The 25,586-nt window shown below is 42.6% G+C and overlaps 1 protein-coding gene across 2 annotated transcripts; it reads right to left on the reverse strand.

Annotated features, from left to right (window-relative positions):
* Positions 1-1,151: 1,151 nt before the first annotated feature.
* HIVEP2 (HIVEP zinc finger 2) lies at positions 1,152-25,374 on the reverse strand. Of its 2 annotated transcripts, XM_010177245.2 has the most exons (7): positions 19,960-25,299; positions 19,048-19,202; positions 13,805-13,980; positions 11,129-11,230; positions 9,678-10,588; positions 5,408-5,413; positions 2,090-2,908 (listed from the first exon to the last, which is right to left on the reverse strand). In XM_010177245.2, exons 1-7 carry the CDS (start codon positions 25,201-25,203, stop codon positions 2,090-2,092), a joined length of 7,413 nt encoding a protein of 2,470 aa, XP_010175547.1. In that variant the 5' UTR covers positions 25,204-25,299. The 2 variants fall into 2 exon arrangements, with proteins under 2 accessions (XP_010175546.1, XP_010175547.1); XM_010177244.1 differs by lacking the exon at positions 5,408-5,413 and having other exon boundaries at positions 1,152-2,908; positions 19,960-25,374.
* Between the last annotated feature and the right edge of the window lie 212 nt (positions 25,375-25,586).

Raw genomic sequence — 25,586 nt, forward strand, 5'->3', positions numbered from 1 at the left:
TTATTAGAGAAGGCTTGTTTATTTAAAATGTATAATTGACTTCTCCTTTTTTTTTATGGAAGCATGATCCAACAAGCTGCTCGCCTCCAACTACACATACTGCTTCTCCTCTCTCGTCTGAGATGAGCCAGTTTTCTGGCACACACTTATCTTGGCAAGGTTACCATAATAACCTGGAATAAAGGTAGGAACACTGCAATGGATATGAGAAACTAACCTTTAATGGTTAGAAGTGGTCACCATCCATTACGGCATTATGCCTGTCATCTGCCATCCTGCTAGAATTCCGACACCGTACCAGCTGTGATTCTGCCCCCACATGGTATTACTGGAGAAATATACTGGTTTGGTTTGATAATATCTGAAGAGGCCAAAATATGATCCCCATTTTTCACTGCTGCTCACATTCTTAAGGGTGCTCCTTGTAAGGGAAAGCAGCACTTGGGAATACAAGGTTCTGACAATATACTGGAATGCCAATGAATTTGGAAAGTGCAAAGAACATATGAAAACTAGACACCTCATGCGTGTAACTGTATATTTATTTCTTTTTAAAGAACACTCCTTAAATGTATCGTAAATCAATATACAAACTTGGTTTCACAGAATTATAATCCACTAAATAGCACAAAATAGAATCCAGGTCGTTGATTTCTTTCATCTGTGTGTGTGAGAGTGTGTGTGTGTGTGTGTGTGTGTGCACAGAAGCTGCTGGTGGTAGCGGTAACCCACCACACATGTTCAAACACAAGCCCAGGCTCCTCCTGACTTCCCTCTGGAGCAAACCTCACCCGGATGGAGACCCTGCTCTGGAAGACTGCAACTTTCTTGCCCATGAATCCTGCTCCTTGAAGAGGCCGGCGTGGCGATGCTCTCCGCCTCACCGGCAGGACCAAACTCCCAGGACAGGATGGGACAGGAGCCTCCCTTGACCCAGGTACCGCAGCAGGGAGTGATCAGCCGTGGTGTTCAAGTATAAGAAAACACCTTTTTTTCCCCTCACTCCACACCACTCTCTCTGACACCCAGGGGCACCTCTCCATGACACCTACGCCCCACGGCCAGCCCTCATGAGCAGGGGCCTGCCGGGGCTCGGCGCCCGCGCCTGCCAACACAGCAAACCTCACCTGTCCCGCTGAGTTACACAGACGGCACCAGCGATGCACTTGCACATATTTACATGGGGTGGAATGTTTTCCCATAGCCTTTTAAAGGAGTATATAGATCAACATGTTCACATAAGACCAAATTACTTTTAATATATTTATAACTGTTTTATAAAGCTTTGAAAAAACTCACAATAGCACATTGTTTTACTTTAATGCTTTACGGTACTATCGGTTTAAAATCACAATCAGCACTTAAGTTATAGTCAATCCAGCAAACGAGACAAAAAAAAATTACAAGAGTTAAGAACTGACTGATACATCCTTTATCCTTTTTTTTTTAACTAATGCATAAGTGCAGAATAAGATAAGATACTCTAGTTTAAATATCTTGTTTTACAATATACATTTTGTTCTAATTACGCAACAGTAAATCCCATGCTTCACATAGAAAAGCAATCCACAACATTAAGAAAAAAATTTACAATTTATGAAACAAAGTAAATAAATATTAGTATTACAGAATCAGAGCTGTACATAAAAGCTGTTCAGTTTTAATCATATAAAAATATGTTTTAGTGCAACCTCACATATATTGATGCTATTTTGCTTTACATCATTTAGATCCAAGTGTCCAAAAAAGGAAAGAAATTACATTTATTACAAAGCAGATACACAAATTCTAAAATATGTACAAATTACTGCTAAAAAAATGCTTATAAGAATATAAGCAAAGTAAAGAAAAGGCACAAACATCTGTACAATTTAAAAGTACCAGACCCAATAAGAATTTCAAATTTAGTTTTGGTCAGGCTCATGATGACTTGTTATTTTATCTAATTCTTTTGATATAACAAAAGTATATATAATAGCAAACTACTGTAACTTAGAACAGGCATGCTGTAAAGTTGAATACTTCTTCTATCTCTAGAAAAAAAAAAAGTGGGGTAAATGTACGGCTGAAAGTCTCCATGCATCTCAGATCAATGTGGTTTGCTCTTCTCAGATGACGGATCTTTTCTTTCCTGTGTGCTTGATGGGGAGTCGCTCCTGCTGTGAAAGCCCAACTGCTGGACGTCCACAAAGCTCTTGCTGCAAAAGGTGGGATGGGCTAACGCAGCCTGTGATGTACCAAAACTGTCCTGTTCACCACCATGCAAGTCAGGATGGGTGGCTGAGGCACAGGTCTGGCCTGCCTCAGATCCACTAAAGTGTTTAATGCTAAAATGTGCACTTTCTAAGGGTTTCTGGTGAGGCTCAGAAGGCCTCTGCAGCTGCTCTGCCCCATGCAGAACGGCTTCTTCTGTGGCGATTCGCAGAGAGGCTATGGCTTTTGTACAAGTCTGTATGTTCTCCTCCTGCTCCCTCTCGGTAGCTACGACACTGTCCTCTGACGTGCCCTGCGCCAGCAACAGCAACGGAGAGGAGGGCGCGCTGGAGGGAGCGGCAGGGTGCAAGCTGTGCGGAGAGGTACGTTTCTCGTGGTGCTTAGAAATACTATACAATTCTTTTGTATGGATTTCCGCAGTTCCTCTTTGCTTCTCCTCAGAGCCCTCTCTCTGCAGGGCCAGAGCGGACGGAGGATGTAAACCTGAAAGGGCCACCGGTACTGAATGGACCATCTGGATACCCCCAATAGGCATCATGGGGATGGGAGCTCGGATCTGTTGCTGGGAGTGTAGCGGAAGATGACTGAAGACGTAGTCACTCGGACCTTCGGGGAACGGGCTAGACCCACGGTGCTCCATGCCTCCTTTTTCTCCATATACATTGAAGTAAGGCCCCTGAGACAAGCCCCTTCTCTGTAACCAGAAAAACAAAAGAAATGTCAGCGCTGCTACTAGGAAAATTCTTGTCTGGCTGCCAAACCACGTATCTGCTTTCCTGTCTAACACAACCTCCCATTCACGCAGCACCTTTCATCCAGATGGATCCCAAAGCATTTGGAAAACTCCACTAATTGCTTATCCAAACAACATAGGAGGTTTTGCTTAGCTCAGCCCTACAGGGCTCCTGCCTCTGAGGTGAAAGGCAGCAGGTAGTTAAGAGTGTTCAGCAACACAATGCGGCAATTTAGGTCAGGAAGTGAGTAGTACTATACTCAACTGAAACTGCAGAGAGAATTTGGGGTAGATAGATAGAGTTTTATTCTCCAGAAGAATACCACGACTCTGTTGCAAAGAAATACACATCTGACCGCTACCTGCTTGCCACCACTGCTTGGCAGTATGGGAAAAATCTGACTACATGTACGGATTTTCTGTCTGATGAAAAATCCTGCTCTGGAGCCCCAGAGAAAGCACTTGCTCCTCCTACCCTCCACCATGAGCTTTACCCAGTCCTTGATGAAAGTGGATGAGTATTTCCATGGAAGTTCAAGTGTCTCTGTTCGATGAAGACACAAATTTTTATAGTCATTAAGACAATGGAGCACCACTGTGGCCTATCGACTGTGGTGTAAACAATAAATAATAACAAAAGCACAAGCATTAGCTATGAGTGAAAGTGGTGATTCTGTTGCAGGGAGACTCACCCACTCATAATATGATTGAGAAGAATGAGGGATTTTGTAACAGCTAATAAAAACCAATCTCACAATATTGACATTTTCAGTGCCTTCCCATTAGTTCCCGCCTTGGAAGAATGAATAGTTCCATCTCCACTCAGTATTAAATATGCCCTGGGCTTTTGGGTTTCTCTCTTTTTCATTCTTAACTTTTAAATTTTGTTTTCCATCTGATGATTAAGTATCATTTATTGCTGACCAGAGAAATAACGATGACAGAAGTGCAGGATGACATTTTTGTAATTGTGTGTGGGATTTGGCCACACAACTCTCGGGACTCCCATAGGAAATTAAATGAATGAAAATGCTCATCTCTGCTCTGCAAATTGACCAAACACCTATCAATTGCCCCAGAGCTGCAGTGCTACCACAGCCTTGGTGTGGCAGCCTGAGGACTATGCTGCAAAACCTTAACGCATTAAAGTGGCAGCACTTCACTGCTGGGAAATCCTAGCTCCCAAGGCATTAAGCAACCTCTTAATCCCATTCCAGGGAACTGATTTAGGGGGCAATTAAAGATTCAGTTTCTGCGCTACCCAGGGGCTCAATCTCACTGTCCTCAGATGCTTTGTCCTGTTGAATATAAATCAATGTCGAGACAGGGAGAGTGACCCATAATCATCAGACTTGAACTTAAGAGATGTTATTATTCAGAGATTAATCTATGTTGGGAAGTTTCCTATTCATAAAGTGAGACATTTGAGTCTCATAAAAGAGAAACTGTCATAAGAAAGCACAGTGACAGCACGTTATACTGCTGAATGGGGAAAAATTTACAGAATAAACTGCAGTTGCCAAGCCACAAGACATAGTTCACCTACCCTGTCAGTCCTTCCTATCGCTAACCTCACCTCTGCACAGCTGCTTGCCTCTGTTTTTTTCCCCATCTTTGGTCTGCTGACCAAAGTAATTTCTCAGCCATACTGTCCTCTTGGCTGTTTCCTAAGCCATGACATTTATCACTATTGCATCTGATATGAACTTGGGTAAGCAAAATAGAGCAAAAACAACCAAAAAAAGGAGTGAAACCCACTGAAGAACAAACCTAGTCACACACAAATCTCTAATTGAGAAAGACATTGGCTTCATGTTGTACTCTGCCACAATTTCAAAAGGGAATAGAGCAACTGTCTGTCCTTGTCAGATAGAGGTGGCTAACAACAGAAACTGCTACATGCTTCAAGATCAGCAGTATCATCCAATATATTTCTCATATGTGTAATTTTTACATAGACAGTGACAGTGTGTGCACATCCACCCAATGCCTTCCAAGCTTGGCTGTGCACATATGAGATTACCTTTCTCTAGCTCTGGCAAAGAAGTTTGAAAATGGCCAACATAAATGGTTATAGGCATTAATAACTGTTCATACTTCTTACCTGGCTTTTATTTCCTTTATAAATATCTAGTATTTTCATACCTACAAGCAGACACACATACACATATTCTGTAAAGACTGACTATTAGAGGAGCTGTCTCTTTTAGCAAACATCTTGAAAATCCAAAGACTTCACTCTTTTGACAAGGCAAGTACTAGATCTCATCACTGAGCACAGTGCAGAAAGTCACAGTATCTTTTTGCTGTGTAGTAAGAATGAGTTGCTGCCAGTGCAGTGAGCTGAGCTCCTCTCTTTGTCAGGTGACAGGAATCCAGTTTATTTCCTATTAATTCTCATTTGTTGCAGTTTAGCATATTTTTCTTCAACTCTAGGTGACATATAATTTCCCAAGCAACAATATTCTGCAGGAACTTTTCACTAAACTCTCTGACCTGGCCATAAAACCAGAGTGCCACACCACACCCCTGAGCAAAGCCATATCCAGCTTCACAGGTCCTTCAGAATGCCTCAGGGACCAAACAGGGTTTACCCTGTATCTGGTACATCACCCCAAACAGGCTGTGGGGGATTAAGAGGAAAGCAAAGCAAAGCTTCTCTTCAAAGCTTCAAAGCGAAACACCCTTCACAGACATCCTCCCAGCAGCCTCAGATCACAGCTTGCAAAAAGACGGCCGGTGGAAAACAATCTCCTTGACTACCATGTCGTAGTGCACTTGAGGCTTTTTAAAGTTAAAGATGAGAAAATGTTGAACGCTATTGTGAAATTCAGTAACAGAGCATATTACCCATGTGCTTTCTAAAAGATATGATGCTTAATAAAGTGACTATAAATCTGCATGGACTTCAGTTTCAAGATCAGCTCAATTTGCAGTCCTACTGAGAATGCACCATAGCAGCCCACATGTACCAGTGGACCCATTTACAGTTTACCTGGACTTCAGAAGTTTTATGCTGGCTCTCTGTACAGGAATGCGTTTCGTTCAAGATGATAAAGTATCAAGTGCTTGGGAAGGGATTTAATATCCATATGTCTGGGATGATCAAAGGACATTAAGTCCCATTGACTTTCAAGTGGATGTAGAGGTGCCTAACTCCCTTCAGCCCTTCTGAATATATCAAGATAGGCTTCAGACTTCAACATCAATGAGAGGTGCAACAGAACAGCAACACAAGCAAAATCCACTACCTCCTAGAACCTGAAACAGTTGCCAGGGACAAGTCTGTATTGCTCACAGCAAGATATATTCACAGTCTCATTGAGTCTAGCTCTGGGACTGGAAGAAGAAGAAAAAGTCCTGTTCCACACTAGGAAGTGGTGGGGTGCACTAGGAGTGGGGACAAGCAGGAACAGAGCGAAACCACTGGTGCTGGATCCCATGTTCACAATACAAGTGTTGAGGAGGTTGGAGGGAAAGGAAGGTTGCTTCAGACTAACCCTGTGTGGTCTCTTCTCACTCACTTGAATGCCTGCTCATTGTTTAAGTGTACCTGCTGCACTCTTGAAGCACATTTTTCAGTTTAATTTAATCTGAAAACAATCCAGGTCACTCACTCCACGACTGCTCTGCAATGTGAGTGAAAGCACAATAAATGTGACAACATTTGACATACGCTTGATCCAAACTAAGATGCTAACAGAGATGCACTCAGGAGGAACAAAAGCAGCCTTCTCATCCCTCCTCTTTCTCTCAGGACTGGCATAAAATGACCGGAGAGAAGAATCAGAACCCTTTGATAATGGCACCAGTCTCTTCAGAAAGGAAAGAAACCTCCCACATTGACAGAAGGGAAGATCCCAAATGTACTTAGAGAGTAATGGGGATCTGACTTTAAATTTAAAGACTCCAGTTTAAGTTGCCAAAGCCAAATGTGCAGCAGCATCAACCAGAGCCTTAGGCTACTTTGGAGAGAGTATCCTGTTGCAAGAGTGTATCCTGTTATTAACTGCCAAAGAAAAATACTATATTTTTCAGTATTTTTGTACAATCTACAAAAAAGTTATTTTTCCCACACTCTTTTCCACTTCCTAAAGAAATAATTTCAATTGCTTTCTTTGTGGTGCTTTCAATGGCAAAGCACTTTACAAGCTCTTTGCACAATACCACCAAAGCGCATGAACATTCAAGGGGAAGCAACATGAAGGGGAACTAGACCAGCACTGGCCAAAGAGACTAGAGCAAATACATCAATTTCAGTGGAGAAGAAAGAAAACTGTCCTCTCCTGGGAACTCCAGGCACCGGAAGCACAAAACCAGTCTTACTCCTGCAAGGACTGGGAACCCAATGCATCTCTGAAAAAGGAAACAGGATTGAAAGCTGGCATCTGCATCACTGATGCAGCTGCTAATCATGTTCTCATTTGCTGGATTTCACTTCTCTGAAAGTGAAAAACAGCCTTTATTCCTTTTTCTTCTCTGACAGCTTTCATTTATAGCAAGCTCAGGTGTTATCTGTCTTCCCACACATTGAGTATAATAACTTGTGTTTCACCTAAACTCAACTACTGTTTGGCTAAAGTACATCTTCCAGAAAGGCATCGAGAGGTGAGGAATCCATCTGTCCTTCCTTGCAGACATTTGTTGAGATGGGCAACCATCCTCACTTGTCATTCCTGATTTAAATTTGCCTGGGCTCTGATTCCAGTGATGCCTGTCTTCAGGTTTGAGTGTCCGTACGGAGGTCTGGGCTTCTCTCTCAAAACACTCAACATACCACCGAGTTACCAATGCTTTCTGTAGGACAAATGATCTTTTACATTGGATTTTTCACTGCCACATGCCTAATCCTACCTCAAAAATAAGGTAAGTGTTAAAAGCCCATCTGGCATGGCTGACTTTCCAAAAGAAGGAGCTAAGGGTGCTAAAAGAGTCCTTACAATGTGCTAAACGCCTTGCTGGAAGGTGTGCATAACACACATGGCAAACATTACAGCAAGAACTGTCAGATGGCCAAGGGTGACTGTAACATACCCTTTTGCCAGCATCATCACACATCCAAAATCTCTACTACAGGATGCCAGTGGAAACGTCTCATGTGGGACACTAGGGACTGGGGCTCCTTGCACAATGGCAGCTGTAGTGTCTCACATAATCCCTTCCGTTTGATACTAAGGCATCATGACTGTTAAACTGCTCGCTCTTTATCCTCTTGTACTTCCTTACTTTGTCAGTAGAACTGCTGGCAGGATTTGTCCTCTCTCAGTTACGCAGTGATCACCCCCATGAGAGTGCAGCAGGGTTTCAACATGCCCTTCCTCAAGGACCACTTAGTCAGCCACCTTGCTCTGCTGCTCCCCAAACAACTCGCCACGGGGCCATGTCTAAGATATGGGAGAAGCACCTGTGTTGCCCTCTCCTGCTCACAAGGCCACTTACATTGCAGCTTTCCTTTATCCCTTGAAAAGCTGGGAAGCCAGCTTTTGGATCTGCCAGGCTGGTGGCATCTCAGCTCTGTTCAGTCTATCCCGGTTCCAGCCACCTTTGCCCAGCTGCATCCCTTGCTCCGTTCCCAGGCGCAGGTAATGCATCAGCCTGGCTCCACTTCAGAAATTCACCCCAGAGCTCTGGAAATGTTGACTTTATGAGGTCAGGATTCAATTCTTCTCCTCTACAGAGAAGCACTACATGAAGAGCTGAGAAGATTGGTGATGAGGAAGCAGGGAGGAGAGACCTTGCTGGGAGGAGGGCAGGGAGGCAGGAGCCCCGAGGAGGCAGTGGGACCCCGTCACAGCTTGCCTGGGTTGAATCCACACATTCAGGCTGAGGAGGCAGGCAGTGAGAGGGCAGCAGCAACACCGAATGTGCCAAGGGAACCATACTAAATAAATAAATAGATGCAAACTGTTCCTCAACTCTAAAGACCAAACTTCTTTGTGGAGAGAGCAGTTTGTGAATGCTAGGGCCTGTCAAAAGTGCCAAGTTGGCAGTTTCTGAGAGCTGATTTACCGAAAGGGAACAGCACAGACAGCAGCTGTGCAAGTTTTGCATATTTCCATTTCCACCCAGACGGTTGTGTCCCTGCCGAAACAGCCAGTCATGATGGCATTTTCCGTGGGGCAGACAGCTGCCTGCTCCTGTCACACAATAATATCCTTTAAACTCCAGCCATAGACCCTGATTTCAATGGGCACTCTGCTTTTCCAAGAAGTTCCATCTATTTTAGTGTTTTTATTGCATTAAACAATACTTTTGTGATGGGCATTGTACTGCAGTATCAGGGCCTTAAGCCCTGATCTGGGCTTGATCCCATCTGACAGTCTGGGAGGTAAAAGGTTTTACAGTGTAGAAACAAGGCCCACATGCTATGTAAGTTTCCTGGGCCATTTAAAAATTATAATATAACATAATATAATATAATATAAATTATAAATATAATAAAGATTAAGGCAGTTAATGTAAGCCAGCCTAATTTCATTGAAGTTAATGGAGCTACTCAGGCTTGCACCAAGTGAAGATTTGACCCTCTGGCTGACTCTATTGCATCTAAATGAATCAACATCCCAACTTGGTCCTCATCTATTCCAAATGCCTTGCATTTGTTCCAGGACTTCCCACCAAGGCTCAAAGCTTCTTCTACCAGTTTGCAGAGTTTTTTAAAATATTATGCACAGATTAGGTAAGAGAACTGGTTTTTATAACAGGAGTGAAAATATTCTTTCATACTTACTGAATGCCCCACTGGAATAGATTCAGACTGTAAATATTGACCCATGGACAACGCTGGATTATGGTATAAGCCCCTCCGGGGGGATGTTGCTCTAACAGAGGCCATGTATCTCCTCTCTCGCCTAGGAGACATATCTCTTCGAACAGACGCATCTTTCCCTGGTGACATTGGTCTCCTTGGTGATAGGTGACGTCTTGGTGACACATCCCGTCTTGGTGACAACTCTCTCCTCAGTACAGCCTCCTTCCGTGGGGAAAGGTGCCTCATGGGTGAAACATCTCTTCGGGGTGACAGATGCCTTCTGGGTGACAAATCCCCTTTTGGCATTAAATACCTCTTTGGTGAGTTATCTCTATAGGGTGAAGAATCGTAGCCAGGTGACGACTGTCGACTGGAAGGTGAGAGGTCCCTTGGAGACGAACTAGGGTCTAACGAAAGCACGTAATCCTCATCCATGCAGCTAGGTATGTCTAACCTGTCTTTATCGGGCTCTGAATCAGTACTCTTACTCTGGAAAAACCTCTGGTATTCTGTCATCTGTGAGTCTTCACAGGAGTCGCTTGGTGTTATAAGCTGAGTAACCTGAATGCTAGGTAAGGTGACCAGATAACTGATGAGGGAAGAATGTCCCACAGAAAGGGAGCCCTCAGGGGAAGCCCCCTGTGACGCCCCAGCTGAATTCACCGACAGGGAGGAGAACCGAGGGGGCTGCGGGCTGGTGCTTCTTGATCTGGTTTTTGGTGTCGAGTCTCCCTGAGTATCATCAAAATCATCCTCATCTTCATCATCATCATCGTTGTCATCACCATCCTCGCCATCTGACTCCTCCGCGTCAGAAAACTGGTGCTCTGCTGACAGGCCTGCCAGGTTGCTACTCTTCTCTGCCTCCTGCTGCATGTCCTCCATGTTTTCTGAAACAGCCATGGCAAGTCAAAATGGTGAGCACACACTCCACCTCTCAGCCTTCCACCACATTCATTCCCCACCCAGCACACCCGTTGCCATCACTGGATGCTCTCCATCTGGGATGGCGGCATAATGCCATTCTTCATAGTCTCAAATCATAGTTTTTCATAATAATGCCTTAAAACTCTACACTTGAAAGGAAGTATAGAAAGCAAATTCAACCTACTCCACCTTGCAACATTGCTAAGTATTGCCATCTCTCACATCTAAATCAAAAAGATTAGGAATTTTGTATGAGACATATGACAATAGGCCATACTTTTATTTCTAGCTCCTCCTCATGTATCTTAATAAAAAATGTAATTCAGACAAGTGAATCAGATTTATATTTTATACTTCCTGTTTATTAAAAAGATGCCTGTTAATTAAAAAATGCCCCAAATACTCTTAATATATTTTCCCATACCAACCACTGTGCTAAAGTGCAATGAGTCATTTGCATACTCCAGAGGCCATTCCAACTAAATTAAATCATTCTGACATACCTGCTTCTTCAGTTTCAGCATCATCCACAGATGTCATTGATACTCCAAGCTCCAGGCATTTTTTCATGTGTGCTTTAGACTTCATATGTTTTGTCAGATTTCCTATGGATCAGAGATTAATCTAATTAATGGACAACAGCAAAGATCACTCTCCAAGTCAAGTTTTTGTGTACCTTAGCTCCATTACCCTGCAGATGAGGGTTTTTAGTTAAAAAAAACAAACCAAAACAAAACATAACAGACAGGGCTGACTCATCCAGGCCATTGGCCTCAGAGCCTGTTTTAATGAGAGTGGGGTTTTATATTATAAAAAAATTTTTTTTTCAAATAAACTTAAAAGTCGGGGTCTGAGAGGCATATAGGCATGGTATATAGGCATAGGCATCTCTGTAATTTTCCACGTGACATTTAGGCACCCCAGCAAGCTAAAAAACTCTCTTTTGGATGTTATCTTTCCCTGAACTCAGTGTCTGTGATACGTACAGATTGCACAGGCATCAAAGTAAGTCCAAGGCACACCAGCCGTTCAGGGTTCACACTGGTTTCACAGTAGTACTGTCAAGCTAAGGGGCTCCAAATGTTCAGTGTGTTTGAAGCATTTGGAAGCAAAAGTAGCCCACATAAAAGACGTTTATGGGAGACTTCTCTATGCAAGTTTACCACCTAGCTGAAATCTCTGAACTGAGAGGAGCTGTACTTACAGCATTCATCTAGGATGTGGGAAATCCAAGTTCATCTCCCTGCTTTGGAGTACGGATCTGAACTGGACACAGCAGGGATTTGAAATAATATCTCCCAATCCCCTGAGGGAGCAATCTAACACTAGACTATTGACTTTCTGGTCTGTTTTTTTCCCAGATAAGAAAACTGGGTTGAGACTGGCCCCAAGAGACATTTCATGGCAAAGAATCTTGAGCACAAAGCACAAACTGGAGAAACAAGAATATCCCTCTGATCCATTAGTCACCTCAGTCACATTTGCAACACCCAATGGGGAAAGCATGGCACAAGCAAACCCAACCCACTACCAAGACATGGTGCTTCTTAACTCAAGGAAAGCATTCTGTGAATGTACCTATGCTGTTTTTGGGACCCCAACCAGTGTCTCCAGATAGTGCATGTGGAACATGCAACCTTGGGACAGGAACACTTCTCTGTTGGACAGTGGAGGTGTGCTTAGAAGCTTACCAGCCAGGCTACTCTCCTTCTCCTTTCAGTCCCAGCTAGTTCAAATAATTCCCTTCTCAGTAAGAGTTTCTTATTGTGCCTGATGCTTCTGGATGGCTAAACACTCAGGGTGCACACTGAAAACCCAAGTACCTCTGAAGGTCTGTCCCCTACTGTTCTCAACAAAATAGCAACAATAGGTATGAGGCTGACAACTGCTCATAAGCAGTAATGCACCAGTTAAACACTTCTTGTACTTTGAAGGCTAACTTAGTCTCTTCCTACTCATGCCTTTCTTGTGCAATAGCATAACACCTCCTCCCCGTTTCTTCTTCTCTGCCAGAAATGCCAGCCTCAGCAAGCAATTTCACATTTCTTTCCATGCCATCTCTTCTGCCTGGAATGTCCTCTCTGAACACAGCTGCAAAACCACAATCCTCCTTCAATTCCCTCCTTTAGACCCATTTCTCCAGCAATGTCAAATGTAAACACTGATCTGAGAACAGCTCACCAGATGGTCTATTGGGACCACGGAGAAGCAGCTCCTTGTCTTTGTCTCTACATCCCCATTAAAGTTCTCATCTTAAATTAGGTTGATGGGTCTACTACCATCCATCAGCTATTCCCATCTTTGGCACAGGAAGAATTGCTGGAGTCATGGAAACTATTACAATTCTCAATACTCAAAACAGCCATGAAGCTGCACTGGGATCTTGGGAGAAATTTCCTTCAGCTTCCTCTCTTCCCCTTCAAGTAAGTTTACCGCACTGGGACCAGAATCCGTTTCCCTTGTCTGCCAAAGGGAAGCTGAGAAACAGAATGTAAGGCTCATTTGGGCTGTGCTACAAAGAAATGCTACCAAATAAAAGGACTTTTTTCTTTTAAGGAGATAGTTGCAACGCAAATCCAAAGAACACCACTATCTGTGGCCACAGGGTGACAAATGGAAGCTTTTTTCTCTACTGATAAATACATGTGAACACAAGCTATCAGATCTCTATTCATAATTAATGCCACAGTGGATGGAGTGGCCCATCTGGGAGACATACATTATTTATAAACTTGAAACTGACCCACTGTAAAGCCCAGGAAGGCATGTTTTCCCCAGCAGCTGATGCTCTGCTTCTACATTATGTCATAAGAAGTGTACTTTTCTGGTAGCATTTAAGTGTTGCTGCAATTAAAATTTGCACCATGTAACAATTTTGTCAGAAAGTATTATTTGTAAGGGCGATTCTTATGCTACTACATTTTCTCTGCAGACAGATGAACCATCCAAGAGCCTATAGCTCTTAATGAAGCTATCCAAGGAGTCTTGGACTCTCACAAAATCCCTGGATCAATTAAAGAGAAAAACCTCTCTCATGAAGTCCTGTATATATAAACATAATAATTCCATTCTAAAGAAAATTCTCTCCTTGATTGCAATGGCTGCTTGGATCCCAGATGGTAAAATAGCTGAAGATTTGTTTGGGAAGTGGCAAGTGTTCAGCAAAAAGGGTCAAATACCTTTAGTTTTGAAGGCAAAATTGCACAACTTGCATACATAAGGCCGGACATCAGTATGGGTGCGGATATGTTTTTTCAGCATGCTTGGCTTTTTGCAGCGAATTCCACATTCTTCACAAATGTACTTTCCTCGGCCACGACCTCTGACATAGACATAATCCTCATTTGATTTATACCTATTGGAAGAGAGTAAGCATTTAAATCATACAGACTCTAGGTCACGTACGTGCACAATTATCACCTCTATGCATCTGATCCTGATCTCCTATTTATCTCATCCACAAATCCACAGAAGTCCATAGGAAGCACTAAATTTTCAGGCTGGAACTCACAAAGTATTTGCCTTTCAGGGAATGCACTGGTCCCAGTGTGCTTTAACAATATGAGACCAAAAGGTTGCAGTATGAGAATAGTATAAACACCTTGTCAGGAAACAGATTAGCTACCATTCCTATAGGCACAGCACAACTCCAAACACAAGTCTGCAGGTTGGATTTATTTCAGATAACTGTAGTTTTCTACAATGCAGGCAGGTACCACCACTGAAAACAGCGGCATTTTGCTGTATAGTTCATTCAACTCTTTCAGTGTATTTTTCCTTTGGGATCATATAAATCACATCCTGGAAATTCTTGTTTCTCCCCATTAAGCATAAAGGGACTGCAGATGATATGCAAGGATGTACCCATTTACACTACAGACGCCTGAAGTTCCCAAAGATGGATCCCTCCCTAAGGGACACCGACTTCACTCGGGTAGGCGCTGCTTTAGAAATAAAATGTGAAACTTCCAACCTGCATACTTAGCAGAAAGCTGTCAAAGGAATTTTTCTTAGCACAGGCATAAGCATTACATGCTGGTTTTGCTTATTATATGGTGTGTAGTTAGATAATAAATAAGATACGCAAATCTATGTAAAGCTGCACATTGTCATTACTATCATGATAAATTATTAATACGGAAATCTAAAAGGGCCCAGGGGATCTGCTCAGGTTGTTCTGAGGTTCGAAGAGCACTGAGCATCCCATGGAGGGAGAATTTCATCCTCATTCACCCAAAGTAAAATCCAGAAATTGCGAGAACTGAAAATCGATATTTTTTCTGCCCTCTGTCCCCCATTGCCCTCTTTCTAAGCAGCATGAAGTATTTTCAGTCACCCCGTGGATGCGTAGCCCACAAAATATCATTGCTACTGACAGTCAGTGTTTTAAATAAATAAGGGACTGTGTGAAAGATTCTGTTAACGTGATGATAACTCTGCAAGAAGCAAGTGGTAATTTCTGGGTTACAGATCTGAAACATTTTTCAAGTGTGCCTTTCTTAGCTGAACACTTCTTCCATATGTTCAGCTATATCACTGGCAATATAAATACTGAAGTTAGTATCTTAGAAATAGATAAAACACTGTCCTGTTCTCTTGTCCATTTTGTTATCTATTCAACAGATTAGCTTCTCTTTCAAATATGGATGCCTAAATTCAGGTTTTTTTGTCTCCTTTCCAGTGAAGTTGGCCCTCTCCTTTTACCTTCATTCTCCCTGGCACCATGGGCAAAACTGGCATAGTCTAATGTCATTTAATACTTAACCATCAATCTAGCAGGGGTTTTTTTGTATAAAATTACGGGGATTCTGCTTTTCTCTCTGCCCCATTTTGCAGGTTCTCTTTCATAAACACATGCCACCAACTCCCAGTTATCTCTTTATCCAAAGCTTCATCAACTACCTCCAGGCTTTCTCCCACAGACAGAAAAAATGTCCATTATTGTTTGAAATACTGACATTTTATCTTATTTTTATCTCTCCTTACAGTCTGGTTTTGCTGGGATGGAGTCTACCATATCACCCTTGACTGAAAATGGTAAGATAAATGCTGTGTTATAATATGTGATTTTCTGTTGCTCCCTCTCTGCTGTTCCTCTGCCTGACCTCATTCCACCAGCTTCTGTCACCTGTCAGATCCCATTGGGCACAAAGACAATCAGACCAGATCTGTCTCTTCATCATTTATATGGATGGTTCTTGGCCATAACTGACCTTGACTCTCTAAGTATGCTTCACCATAACAATGACTGTAAGAGAAATGACACACACAAATCTGACATTTAAAGAACTGGTCCAAAAACTGAAAAACCAGAAGACTGAGTCTATGGTGATTATCTTTCTAGCCCCAAGGAATATTAGATCTTACTATTAACTTGTGCCTCTCTCAAAGCTTTCAGTAATTTTCCCCTTCCCACTACACAACTTTCATACAAGGACTATTGTCACTGCTGCTCTGAGCTTGATTTGAATGGGCTTCTAGAGTTAAAAAGTATTAACAAGCCTGAGAGTCCTTCAATTTCTATCCAAAATGTTATTTTATTGGGTATTTTCAATTAGAATCTATCACTGATAGATATAAAAGAGCAAACATAAGCAAACTGTGAACTCTTGCTGTCAGCTGACAACATCCTTAAGCCAGACACGCGATGAGCGGGCATGTTTGCCCTGTCCCTCCTTTCTTCTCACTTCACGCGGTTACTAACTAACTAACTGCACTGCAGCAAGCACTGAACTTCAAATTGCTGCTTTTCTTTGAGTAACACTGCTTCATATCCCATCAGGGTTTTGCAGTCACAGACGATAGCAAGCAGATTTTGTGATTCAGATCATTTCATTTGAATCAAGCCACCTGCCAGAGGTAATAATATGGTTGTTAGCTTCTTCCTTCAAAACCCCCCTCTGCTGCGATGCTTACAAACTGCTCTTGACAGGCTTTGGTGCCGGGAGGTGGTGATGTGCTGTGACATCTACTTTTCAACTCAACTCCATTCATTCTGTTCCTTCAGCTTCTCACTCATCCCCAGCCCTGTCTATTTGCTTTTTGCCCACCTGCCATACGAGCGCTCTGCTCCCTTGGCACAAGGCAGCTGCAGAACCGCACATCCCTGCCTCACGGACAGGCTTCCCCACGAACATGACAACTGCAGATCTTCCTCAAACGTGCATTTTGAATTGCCTTCTCAGCACTTACAAAACAAAAGCAATCAAGAAGCCTAAGCAAATCCAATCCCCAAGACAAATGAAAAACAAAATTAAAAAACCCTGCTGAAACAAGGTATCATCATGCACACTTGTCTGTCCAGGGGAGAAAATGGGAAACGAAGACAACAGCCATTTGCTGTGTAGTTCAGTGCACCACTTGCACGTGCTGAGATGATACAAAGATGGGCTTGGCAATAGTAGAGCAGAACAGAGTACAACAGAATAGCTCCACAAAGAGCAAGCAAGCACAGAAACCCACTTGTGTTAAAAACTAGCTTTCAGAAGTCATAAACAAAAACCTGAAAAGGAGGACAAATTCAACAGGCAGGACAAAAAACCAATGTAAGACAGGGTCCTAATATGTAAAGAGTATTAGACATTAAAAATATTCAAACTAATGAAAAGAATGAATCTATCCTTCCATATGTAATTCCTATAAAATGTATGATAAAATTATGATGTCTAAGGAAGGAGTGGACCCATTAACACTACATCATCTCACTCACTGTAGCTTTGCAGGTTATATGCTCCTGTTGGGGAAGGCCCAGTCTATTGTATAGATTATTTGCCTCACCCCCTCACAGAAATTAATGTGTACATTGAGGTTTCTTACTTTTTGTTCTACTCAAAAGATATCTAAACATAGCCAAGTATTACTAGGAGACATTTCTAGGTGACATGTGAATTATGTGCCTTTACACAAATAGTTTCATAGACCTTACTGGACTACAGGGAAACTTAAGATGGTGTAAGTAACACAGAAAGTTTCTTAAAGAAGGTGTTAGATGGTAGAGGCATTTTATAGAGTGATCTGTTGCAGCTCACACTGATCTGAATCCTCCTTTAAGCTGCTTTTCTTAACACGCTTTTACTCTTCTGACCTCCAGTCACGTAGACTACCTTCAGCTGGGTGATCCAAATTCAGAAATAATACATAGTGGGAAGGAGGCAAATTTTATACTTCAAAGTGGGTGTGAGCTGAAGCAACAATTCTTTAAATTTCTTGTAAACTGAGGCTCATCCCTGAATTTGAGTCACTCTTGTGTAGCCAGCCTACTGGCTTGGATACTAGGACAATGCACAACTACAGAGAACAGCCAGGATCAGGGTGTTTGGGCCGGCGTACCTATAAGAATCTCCAAAATAACATTTTCATTCTTTCAGGCAAGACGCAGGCTATACTCCTTCACTGTTGCAGACTACAGACAAATGTCAGCATTCATTTCATGGAGACTATCCAAGCAGAGCCAAAACACATAATGTTAATGAAGGACAATTGAAATTTCAAAGGGTACACACTGAGGGCAAGGAAATGGATGTACGAATTTCCCACATGTCCATCCTGATCTATTTAGTCACCTCAATAAAATAGTGCTGTGAGACCATTTCAGTTTGGTAAGACTGAAAAACACATCTTGTTCAGCCACCTGACTATTCACTACTAACAACTGGCAAATTAATTGCATCACGTCAGAATACTGTAAAAGGAAAAAAACAATATCTTCCATTTCAGAGTGTATTGCAGAGGCAAACAAGTGTTAATTTAATTTGATATTTATAACAAGCTTCATAAGCCTCAAAACAATGCTAATGGGCCTTCAGGTCTCCTTTTTCCCTTCTCTTCGTTATTTTTTTCTGTTATCACTTGAGTGATAGATGGCCACAGTAAAATTAAATGTTATTTTATCAATCATAAGTGACAGATCTATGGATTAGGCTTAGATACCATAGATTTTATTGTCCTCTTACATTTGCTCTCCAAAATCCAGCTTTACTGAGTAACAAAAATTTCCAAGAATAAGAGTAAGCATGCCTAGCTAACCCATTCAAGTGAGTGGACGTACACGAAGTCTAAAAATGGAAATATATCCTCATGGAACCCATTAAACACAAAGAAATGGTATTAAAAAATATCAAAATGTTAACTGTTTATCCATTTCTTTATGACCTAAGGAATGAAAGTAACCATTTTCAGTGAGTGCTCTCACACAGATAGAAATTCTAATTGTCCTAATAGCAAAGTAGAGCCAAGAATTAAGTTTACAGGTGCCCTGTAGCTTGTTTTAAGACTGACATATACACAAAAAAGAAGCAGCTTGGGAGCTACAAGGCATGGCAGGAATACAGGAGACTGTTCACATCCTAATTCATTCATATTCATTTTCAAATCTCGATAAAATGACAGTCTGAGCTTGAAATTTCCAGTTGCATTTTCTTACCCTCCTTCAAAGATTTTAATTCGTATCGGCTCAGTTTGTTTGGATGTAATGTCTTTATCTCCATGAATATCTCCTTTTACTCTTTCTTTTATAATATTTCCCACTACTTTCTTTTCAAGCTTGCTGCCAAACAAGAAGAATGGCTCGTGTTTCATCTGTAGAACAAAGTCAAGGAAGGGTGTTACTGCTGGAGCACACAATAAACGCACACTTCATTTCAAGTACTTTTAACATTACAGATCAAAGCCAAACTCTCATTTTGGTGCAAGTCTATAAGGTGAATTAACTTGTCTCATTTAATTTGACAGAGAACAAGAGAGGGGGCAGCATGGACAAATTTTTACAGGAGTCCTGACAGAAAAGATAGCACCATATCTTTCCTCAGGAAAAAAAAAAATCATGGAAAATAGAGATGGAAAAGCCTTAGAAGGTAATTTATTGCCATTACAGTATTTTCCCTGGCACCATTATCTAATGCTTAGCCCATGAGGAAGAGGCAGTATGTAAAAGACATTAAAGGCATCTGAAGATCCTTACTCATTTTTAACTTAATCTTTACTTACAAACACATGTGGATGTTTGCGTCTGATATTGTTTGAATCAGGACACAGCAAAAACAAAGGATAAAAGGGAGATAAAGTATCAGGCTCTGCCACAAATGAACAGAGGGCTTTAAAAGCCTCACTTTTTACATCTGATTTTGAAAATGGAGACAGAAAGAGTAGAAGTAGCAGAGCTTGCAGAAAGGTAAATTGAGGCTCAAAAGTTGTCATGGGAAGATGTAAATATCTTATTTCCCAATGGGGAAATTTATTTTTTTTTTTAAATCATTAAAACTTACATTTCATAGTTTACTAATATTTTCTCAAATAAAGATATACTAATTTAATTTTATTGAAACCTCTTATTTACCTGAGCAAACTGTTTCCATGCACTTGATGATGTCAGTTTACCAGCTCCAGGTCTATGCATAGCAGCCAGAGTGTAGATTTCAGTGGTGTTTTTTTGCTTGGACCTTAAAAGTGCCAAAGTGGTCTTTGTACTTAGCCCAGATGGGTTTGGATTACACGAACTTATACACCATGAAGCATAAACGGAAGATTTGAGGGTTGGTTGCTGAATGTAATTGGGTTTTGTATAGTTTAAGAAACACCAGCTCACAGTAGTAGTAGTGCGCAGACTTGGGAACTGAAGGATCTGCTGAAAATCTGCCACGTCTGTCAGGAGAATGGTTGAGCCTGTGACTTTCCCACTAGTACTGGATGACATCTGGACTAACATTCCAAGAGGCAATTTTTGATGTTTCAGTTGGTCTTCTGTCTGAATTTCTCCTGGTGGCAATGAAGACCTCTGTGGACTCATGCTCATATCTGAGGCTGTTTCATCCACGTCCAGTTCTTCTGGCGAGTCTCTTCCTTCAGAAGGGCCACTGGACTTCTGCACTGGTGATGTGGAATCAAAACTGGAAAGTTTCTCCCTGCTCACTGGGAAAGCATCAGCTGTTGGCATGCTGACAGGTGGGAAATCTTGAGATGATGAGGACAACAGTGGTGAAGAGGATGACATGGATGGCAGACTTTCTTTTGGCTCGGTAGCACAGCTCTGCCTTACTAGTTGAGGCTTCTGCACTCTTGGAAAATCTTTCTTTATATCAGAGTTAGTTAACTCAACTGCACTTAGCTCCTCAACTATCTGCCCATACATTTTTTCTTCTTTGACTCGTTTCTGCTGCTTGGTCTCCATGAAGAGATCCAAGCTGCTGGCAGGTGAAAGCATTCGTTTACTCCCCCCCAGGGTAGAAGCTATGTCAGAACTGGAGGGCAAGCACAGGGGAATGGGTGGCTCCAGTCCAAGTGGTAGTGTCTGTGGCACTTTCCACAAAGGATATTTTTCTAGCCCTCCATGCTGACCCAGCATCTGAGCTATGTTAAATCCAATTCCTTGCATGGTTGCACTAGTTGCCAATGTTCTTTGAGAAACAGTCTCATCAACCTTACAAATTACGATTGCAGGACTGTTACTCTGTCCAAGGATCTGGGAAATGCTTGTGTACATGACACTACCATAAGATGGCACATGGGTTTGAATCCTGACGGGAACAACTGTTCCTGGCAAAGACTGTACAGATCCATCACTCGGGGAGTCAAAATCTGCCTGAAGATGCTGTTCAGAGGAGGTATCTGTTGGTTTAATGCTATGGTCTGACTGGTACTTAGCAAGAGTATTTTTTGAATACTGCCCAGATGTTTCTGAATAATGCTGGTATGCTTGCTCTTTGGCATGCACATGATCAGCTGGTTTCTTTCCAATAAGCTCTGGCGCATGTTCCAGGTGATAACTTGGAGGAACGTCTGTTTGGAAAGGCTGTTTGACATAAGATTTCTGCAGCTGTTGTACAAAATGATGCTGGAAGTGTAGAGGTTCTGTGCATGACTGCCACAAGACAGGCTGCTGAGATGGCGGTAAGTGAACCATGCAGACAGCTGGATATGGGAACTGAAACAAGGTGCTATGAATAGGGGAAAATGGGACTTTTTCCTGATGTGCAAATAGCTGCTGTTGCTCTGATGGATGTTTGTTAGGAATATAAGGTGCTTGCTGGATCAAGGGAGTCCTTAACACTTCTGGGCTGTCTGCAAGAAGAGCCTGTTGCTGGGCAAGGTGGGACGAGCTATTATTAAGCGGAGCACAAGAGCCAACAGCCTGTTTTCCAGAGTCATCTACCTGAATGGGCTGAAGCACAGAGGAAGGGGAGTGATGCCAGGCAAGCTGGGAAGAGCGAAGACCAGCCTGTGCATGTTCCATCTGTTCCTGCTTTATACTTTGTTCTGTGCTCTGATCAGTCTGGGAAATCTCTGGAAAACCACTGAAGGAAGCCTGGCGAACCAAGAAGCATTTCTTCCTCTCTCGGGATGGAGACAGTGCTGTAGTAGGTGTCCCAGCTGATGAGGCATGAGACAGGTTCCCATAATCAAAGGATTTACTTCGGATCTCTGGGATTTCAGCAGCATGAGGACACGGCATCTGTTCAGATGAGCAGCGTCTCATTTCCCTCTGATGGTGATGCCCAGGGACGGAAAGTGAGTAAGCACCAGCTGGAACTGTTAAAAACTCAGACTGTTTTCCAAACTCATCTTGTTTGGGAGGCGTGATGAACTTCATATTCTCTTCTCTTTCAAAGGACATTGAAAAACTTGAACTGTGGGACAAATTACTTTCTTGGCTAGGGCTGCGAGAGAGGCTTGTACCTGTGGACTCAAAGCTGGATTCTCCAGAGGAGTGCTCCATGTCAGCCAGACGTAAACGCTTCTTTTTGGGTGGTAGCTTTTCAGCTGGAAGTTGAGAAAGGGTTTCACTTCTCTGGGGCCACTGGAATTCTTCGGTGGGTCTCTCTTGCTCTTTACTCTGCACTTCTTTATCTTTCTCAGGCTTATCTGGCTCCTCTGTGACACGAATTTCAGGTACCTGTATGTTGTGCTGGCGAACCAGCCTGGGTTGCATATGATACGGCTGAGGTTGCTGGGATGGAGATGGCTTACTGGTGTCAGCATTTTCCGTTTGTGGAGCTCGGTCTGGGCTCATTGGGGACTCACAAATCTCACTCTCGCATGTTTCAGATGGTGAATAGATCTTTTCCTGCTGGCATGCAATATGTTCTGTAGATTCAGACCTTTCAAATGAGTTTGGCCTGCTCAACGAATTTGTGTGCTGAATGACAGAGATGACATTTCCAGGAGGCTTTCTAGCCAGGGATTCTGCAGTCTTTTCTTGCTCTGCAGTTAAGGGTGAGTCTTCCAGTGAAGCTGCTGGGCTTCCAGACTGCAAGTAAGGCCTGCAGATTTCAAAACGCTCTGCATGGCAATGGGCAGTATTGTCCAGGCCTTGAAGGGCAAATCCACTCCTTGGCACTTCCTGAATTTGGGATTTCGGATCAAAGTCCAAATGCTGAATTCCTCCAGTTGTGCCAGTCATACTGCTGCAAAGCATGGGACTGTCTTCCTCATCTCCAACACTCTCCTCTTTCCTGCGCTTTCTGTTTTCAAAAGTTGTTCCAAGCATGGATGGCACTGCCTGAGATTGTCCGAGTGGATCAACAAAGTACTCTCCCACCTTGTTCATCCCACCTAAGGATGGCGAGTCCCTGTAGTTCTGCTTCTGAGCTTCAAATTCATCCCACTTTCTGTAGTGCTTTCCACTGGCATCATAGTCATAAAAGGTCTTGTCTCCTTTCTTCTCTTTTAAGGATGGTCCTTTGTCACCTGCTGTCTGTCTGCTGGAAGCAATAATGATATTTTTCCCTGGTCTTCCATGATAGTCTGAATCTGAGTGCCCCTCCTGCACAGAGGGGAGTTCAAAGGCAGCCTGTCTTCTCAACATCCTTTGGTGGGATATTCCCACTGTCCCAGGGTAAAATACATCATCTGAGCCAGTCATCTTCTCATCAAATGAATGGCTTCCTCTCAGAGATGGGGGAATACTTAGGCTGTTTGCAGAAGAGGTTGGCATGGAGTTACTTCTAATAAGGGGAGAAGGATCTACTGGGGGCTCTAGAAGGACAGGCATGTCACCCTGCTGACTGACTTGGTACAGGCTGGATTCACTTTTGATGGATGATGTGGTGGTCTGGGATTGTCTAGATTCTGCATTGCTGCCTGGATAAACTTGTGTAGATTTAATAGTGCTCAAATTACTGGAGTCAATGAGTTCTTCTTTATTTGGAGTCAGATGAGAAATATGTTCCTCAAGCATCTTGATATCTAACCTGCTATTTAAAAGAGGTAATGGCTCTGCTTTGCCCTTTCTACCCATTAAGCTGTGTTCCTGATTTGTTGTGGCTACTGTTAGTGCTGTCCTTTGATTAATCCTATAGAACTTCCCAAAGATGATCTCTTCGTAAGACTTTGCATTAGTATTTGGTGGGCTTATTTGCTGCTCAGCACTTTCTGAGCGGGAAAAATAACCAGAGTCAGTGCTTCCTTTACTGTGTGGGCTCAGGAGGTTTAATGACTGCTCAGAATCTTGCCCTTTTTTCTCTGACAGTCTTAGTGCAAGTCGCTGTTTAACTGTATGAGAGTCATCAGACTTTGTACTTAAAGATGGGGTTTGCAACATATCAGAGCCAATATATGGTGAACTCTCACTGGGTAACTGAATTCCACTTTTAGGGATAATCAAAATGGGCACTTTCATTGGCCCCACCAAGGACTCTTCCATGGAAGAGTGAAAACTGCTCCTGCTAGCTATGTCCAGGGGGAGCTGTGGGACAGGGCTCAGTTTGTCAGAACCTTCCATGAGGAGTGGGGTCTCCTCATCAGTGTCCGTGCTCTGCTCACCATCTGAATGGATTTCAGCTTCCACGTCAATGTAACTGGCATCTAGGTCCAATTTAGAGACTGCTGACTCTGTGAAAGGTACCAATCCTGCTTTAATTGCATGGGCATGTGACTTCCTGTGCTTGTAAAGGTTGCTCTTTGTCTTGAAGGAGAAACCACAAGGAACACAAGGGTACGGTCGCTCCCCAGTATGAGACCTAATATGTTTTTTAAGTACACTAGGTTTGGCACAAGCCCGATTACAGTAAGGACAAATGTACTTGCCAGGCTTTTTGGGTTTGTGCTCCTTTTTGTGAGCATCATCTGATTGTTCTAAAGATTTCTGTGAATATTGGCTGTATGCAGGGTTCAAACTTGAAATCTTCTTCCTGGAGAAACCTCCACTATGGCTATGCATATGAAAAGGAAACAAGTCTTCTGAGGCAACTGATTGCAAGTGGCTAGGAAACTGCCACGGAGAGCCTTCCAAGCTCTGATGTGGCTTTATGTTGTGCAAGAAGCCTTGTGGCAATGAATGCTGTGGGAAAGAAAGTGAATGTTGACATGAGTAAGGACTTGGACGATGCTGTGGATATTGCTTCTCCGTGACTTGCTGTGCAGCTTCACTTGATGATACCAGTTTCCCAGAACTAAAAAGTTGTGCTGATGCTGTGTTTCCAATTTGCTTGTGATCTATTTGTGGTTGCCTCTGTACTTCTTGATTGCCAAAAGCGCTCATCTTAATAACAGCTGAATGTTCTTGCCTCCATCTACTTGGTACTTTAGCAGTTTCTCCAGACCTTGAGGTAGCTTTTTGCCCTATAGCTGTGTCCCCAGAGTCCATCTTGTTACACAAGGTCTTAAGTGCTAGTTCACTTGAAAGCTGTGCAGACACATGGAGTGTGTCCAAAGCTGTGCTTTTTAAAGTTTTGTTGCTCCCATTTTTCCAGGGCTGTTGCAAGTTCACAGACTTCTCTTTCTCTTTGGAACTTTCCACACAGTAGTCTATAGGCATTAGATTTGTGTATGTACACTAACGTGAGTATTATACAGTTCTGTTCATAGCAGGAACCTTCCTAAACAGTTTATTATACATTTGCAAAGACTTGTTATAGCATTTGGACATTTTCCATTGTTATTAAATACTGAGACACAGAATGACCCAGAGATATTTGTGATCTACTAGAGCAAAGTTCTCTTCATCTCTTCCATGGTGACACAGCTATC

Source organism: Antrostomus carolinensis, unplaced genomic scaffold (assembly GCF_000700745.2).
Source record: "Antrostomus carolinensis isolate BGI_N321 unplaced genomic scaffold, ASM70074v2 scaffold5031, whole genome shotgun sequence".
Classification (NCBI taxonomy): domain Eukaryota; kingdom Metazoa; phylum Chordata; class Aves; order Caprimulgiformes; family Caprimulgidae; genus Antrostomus; species Antrostomus carolinensis.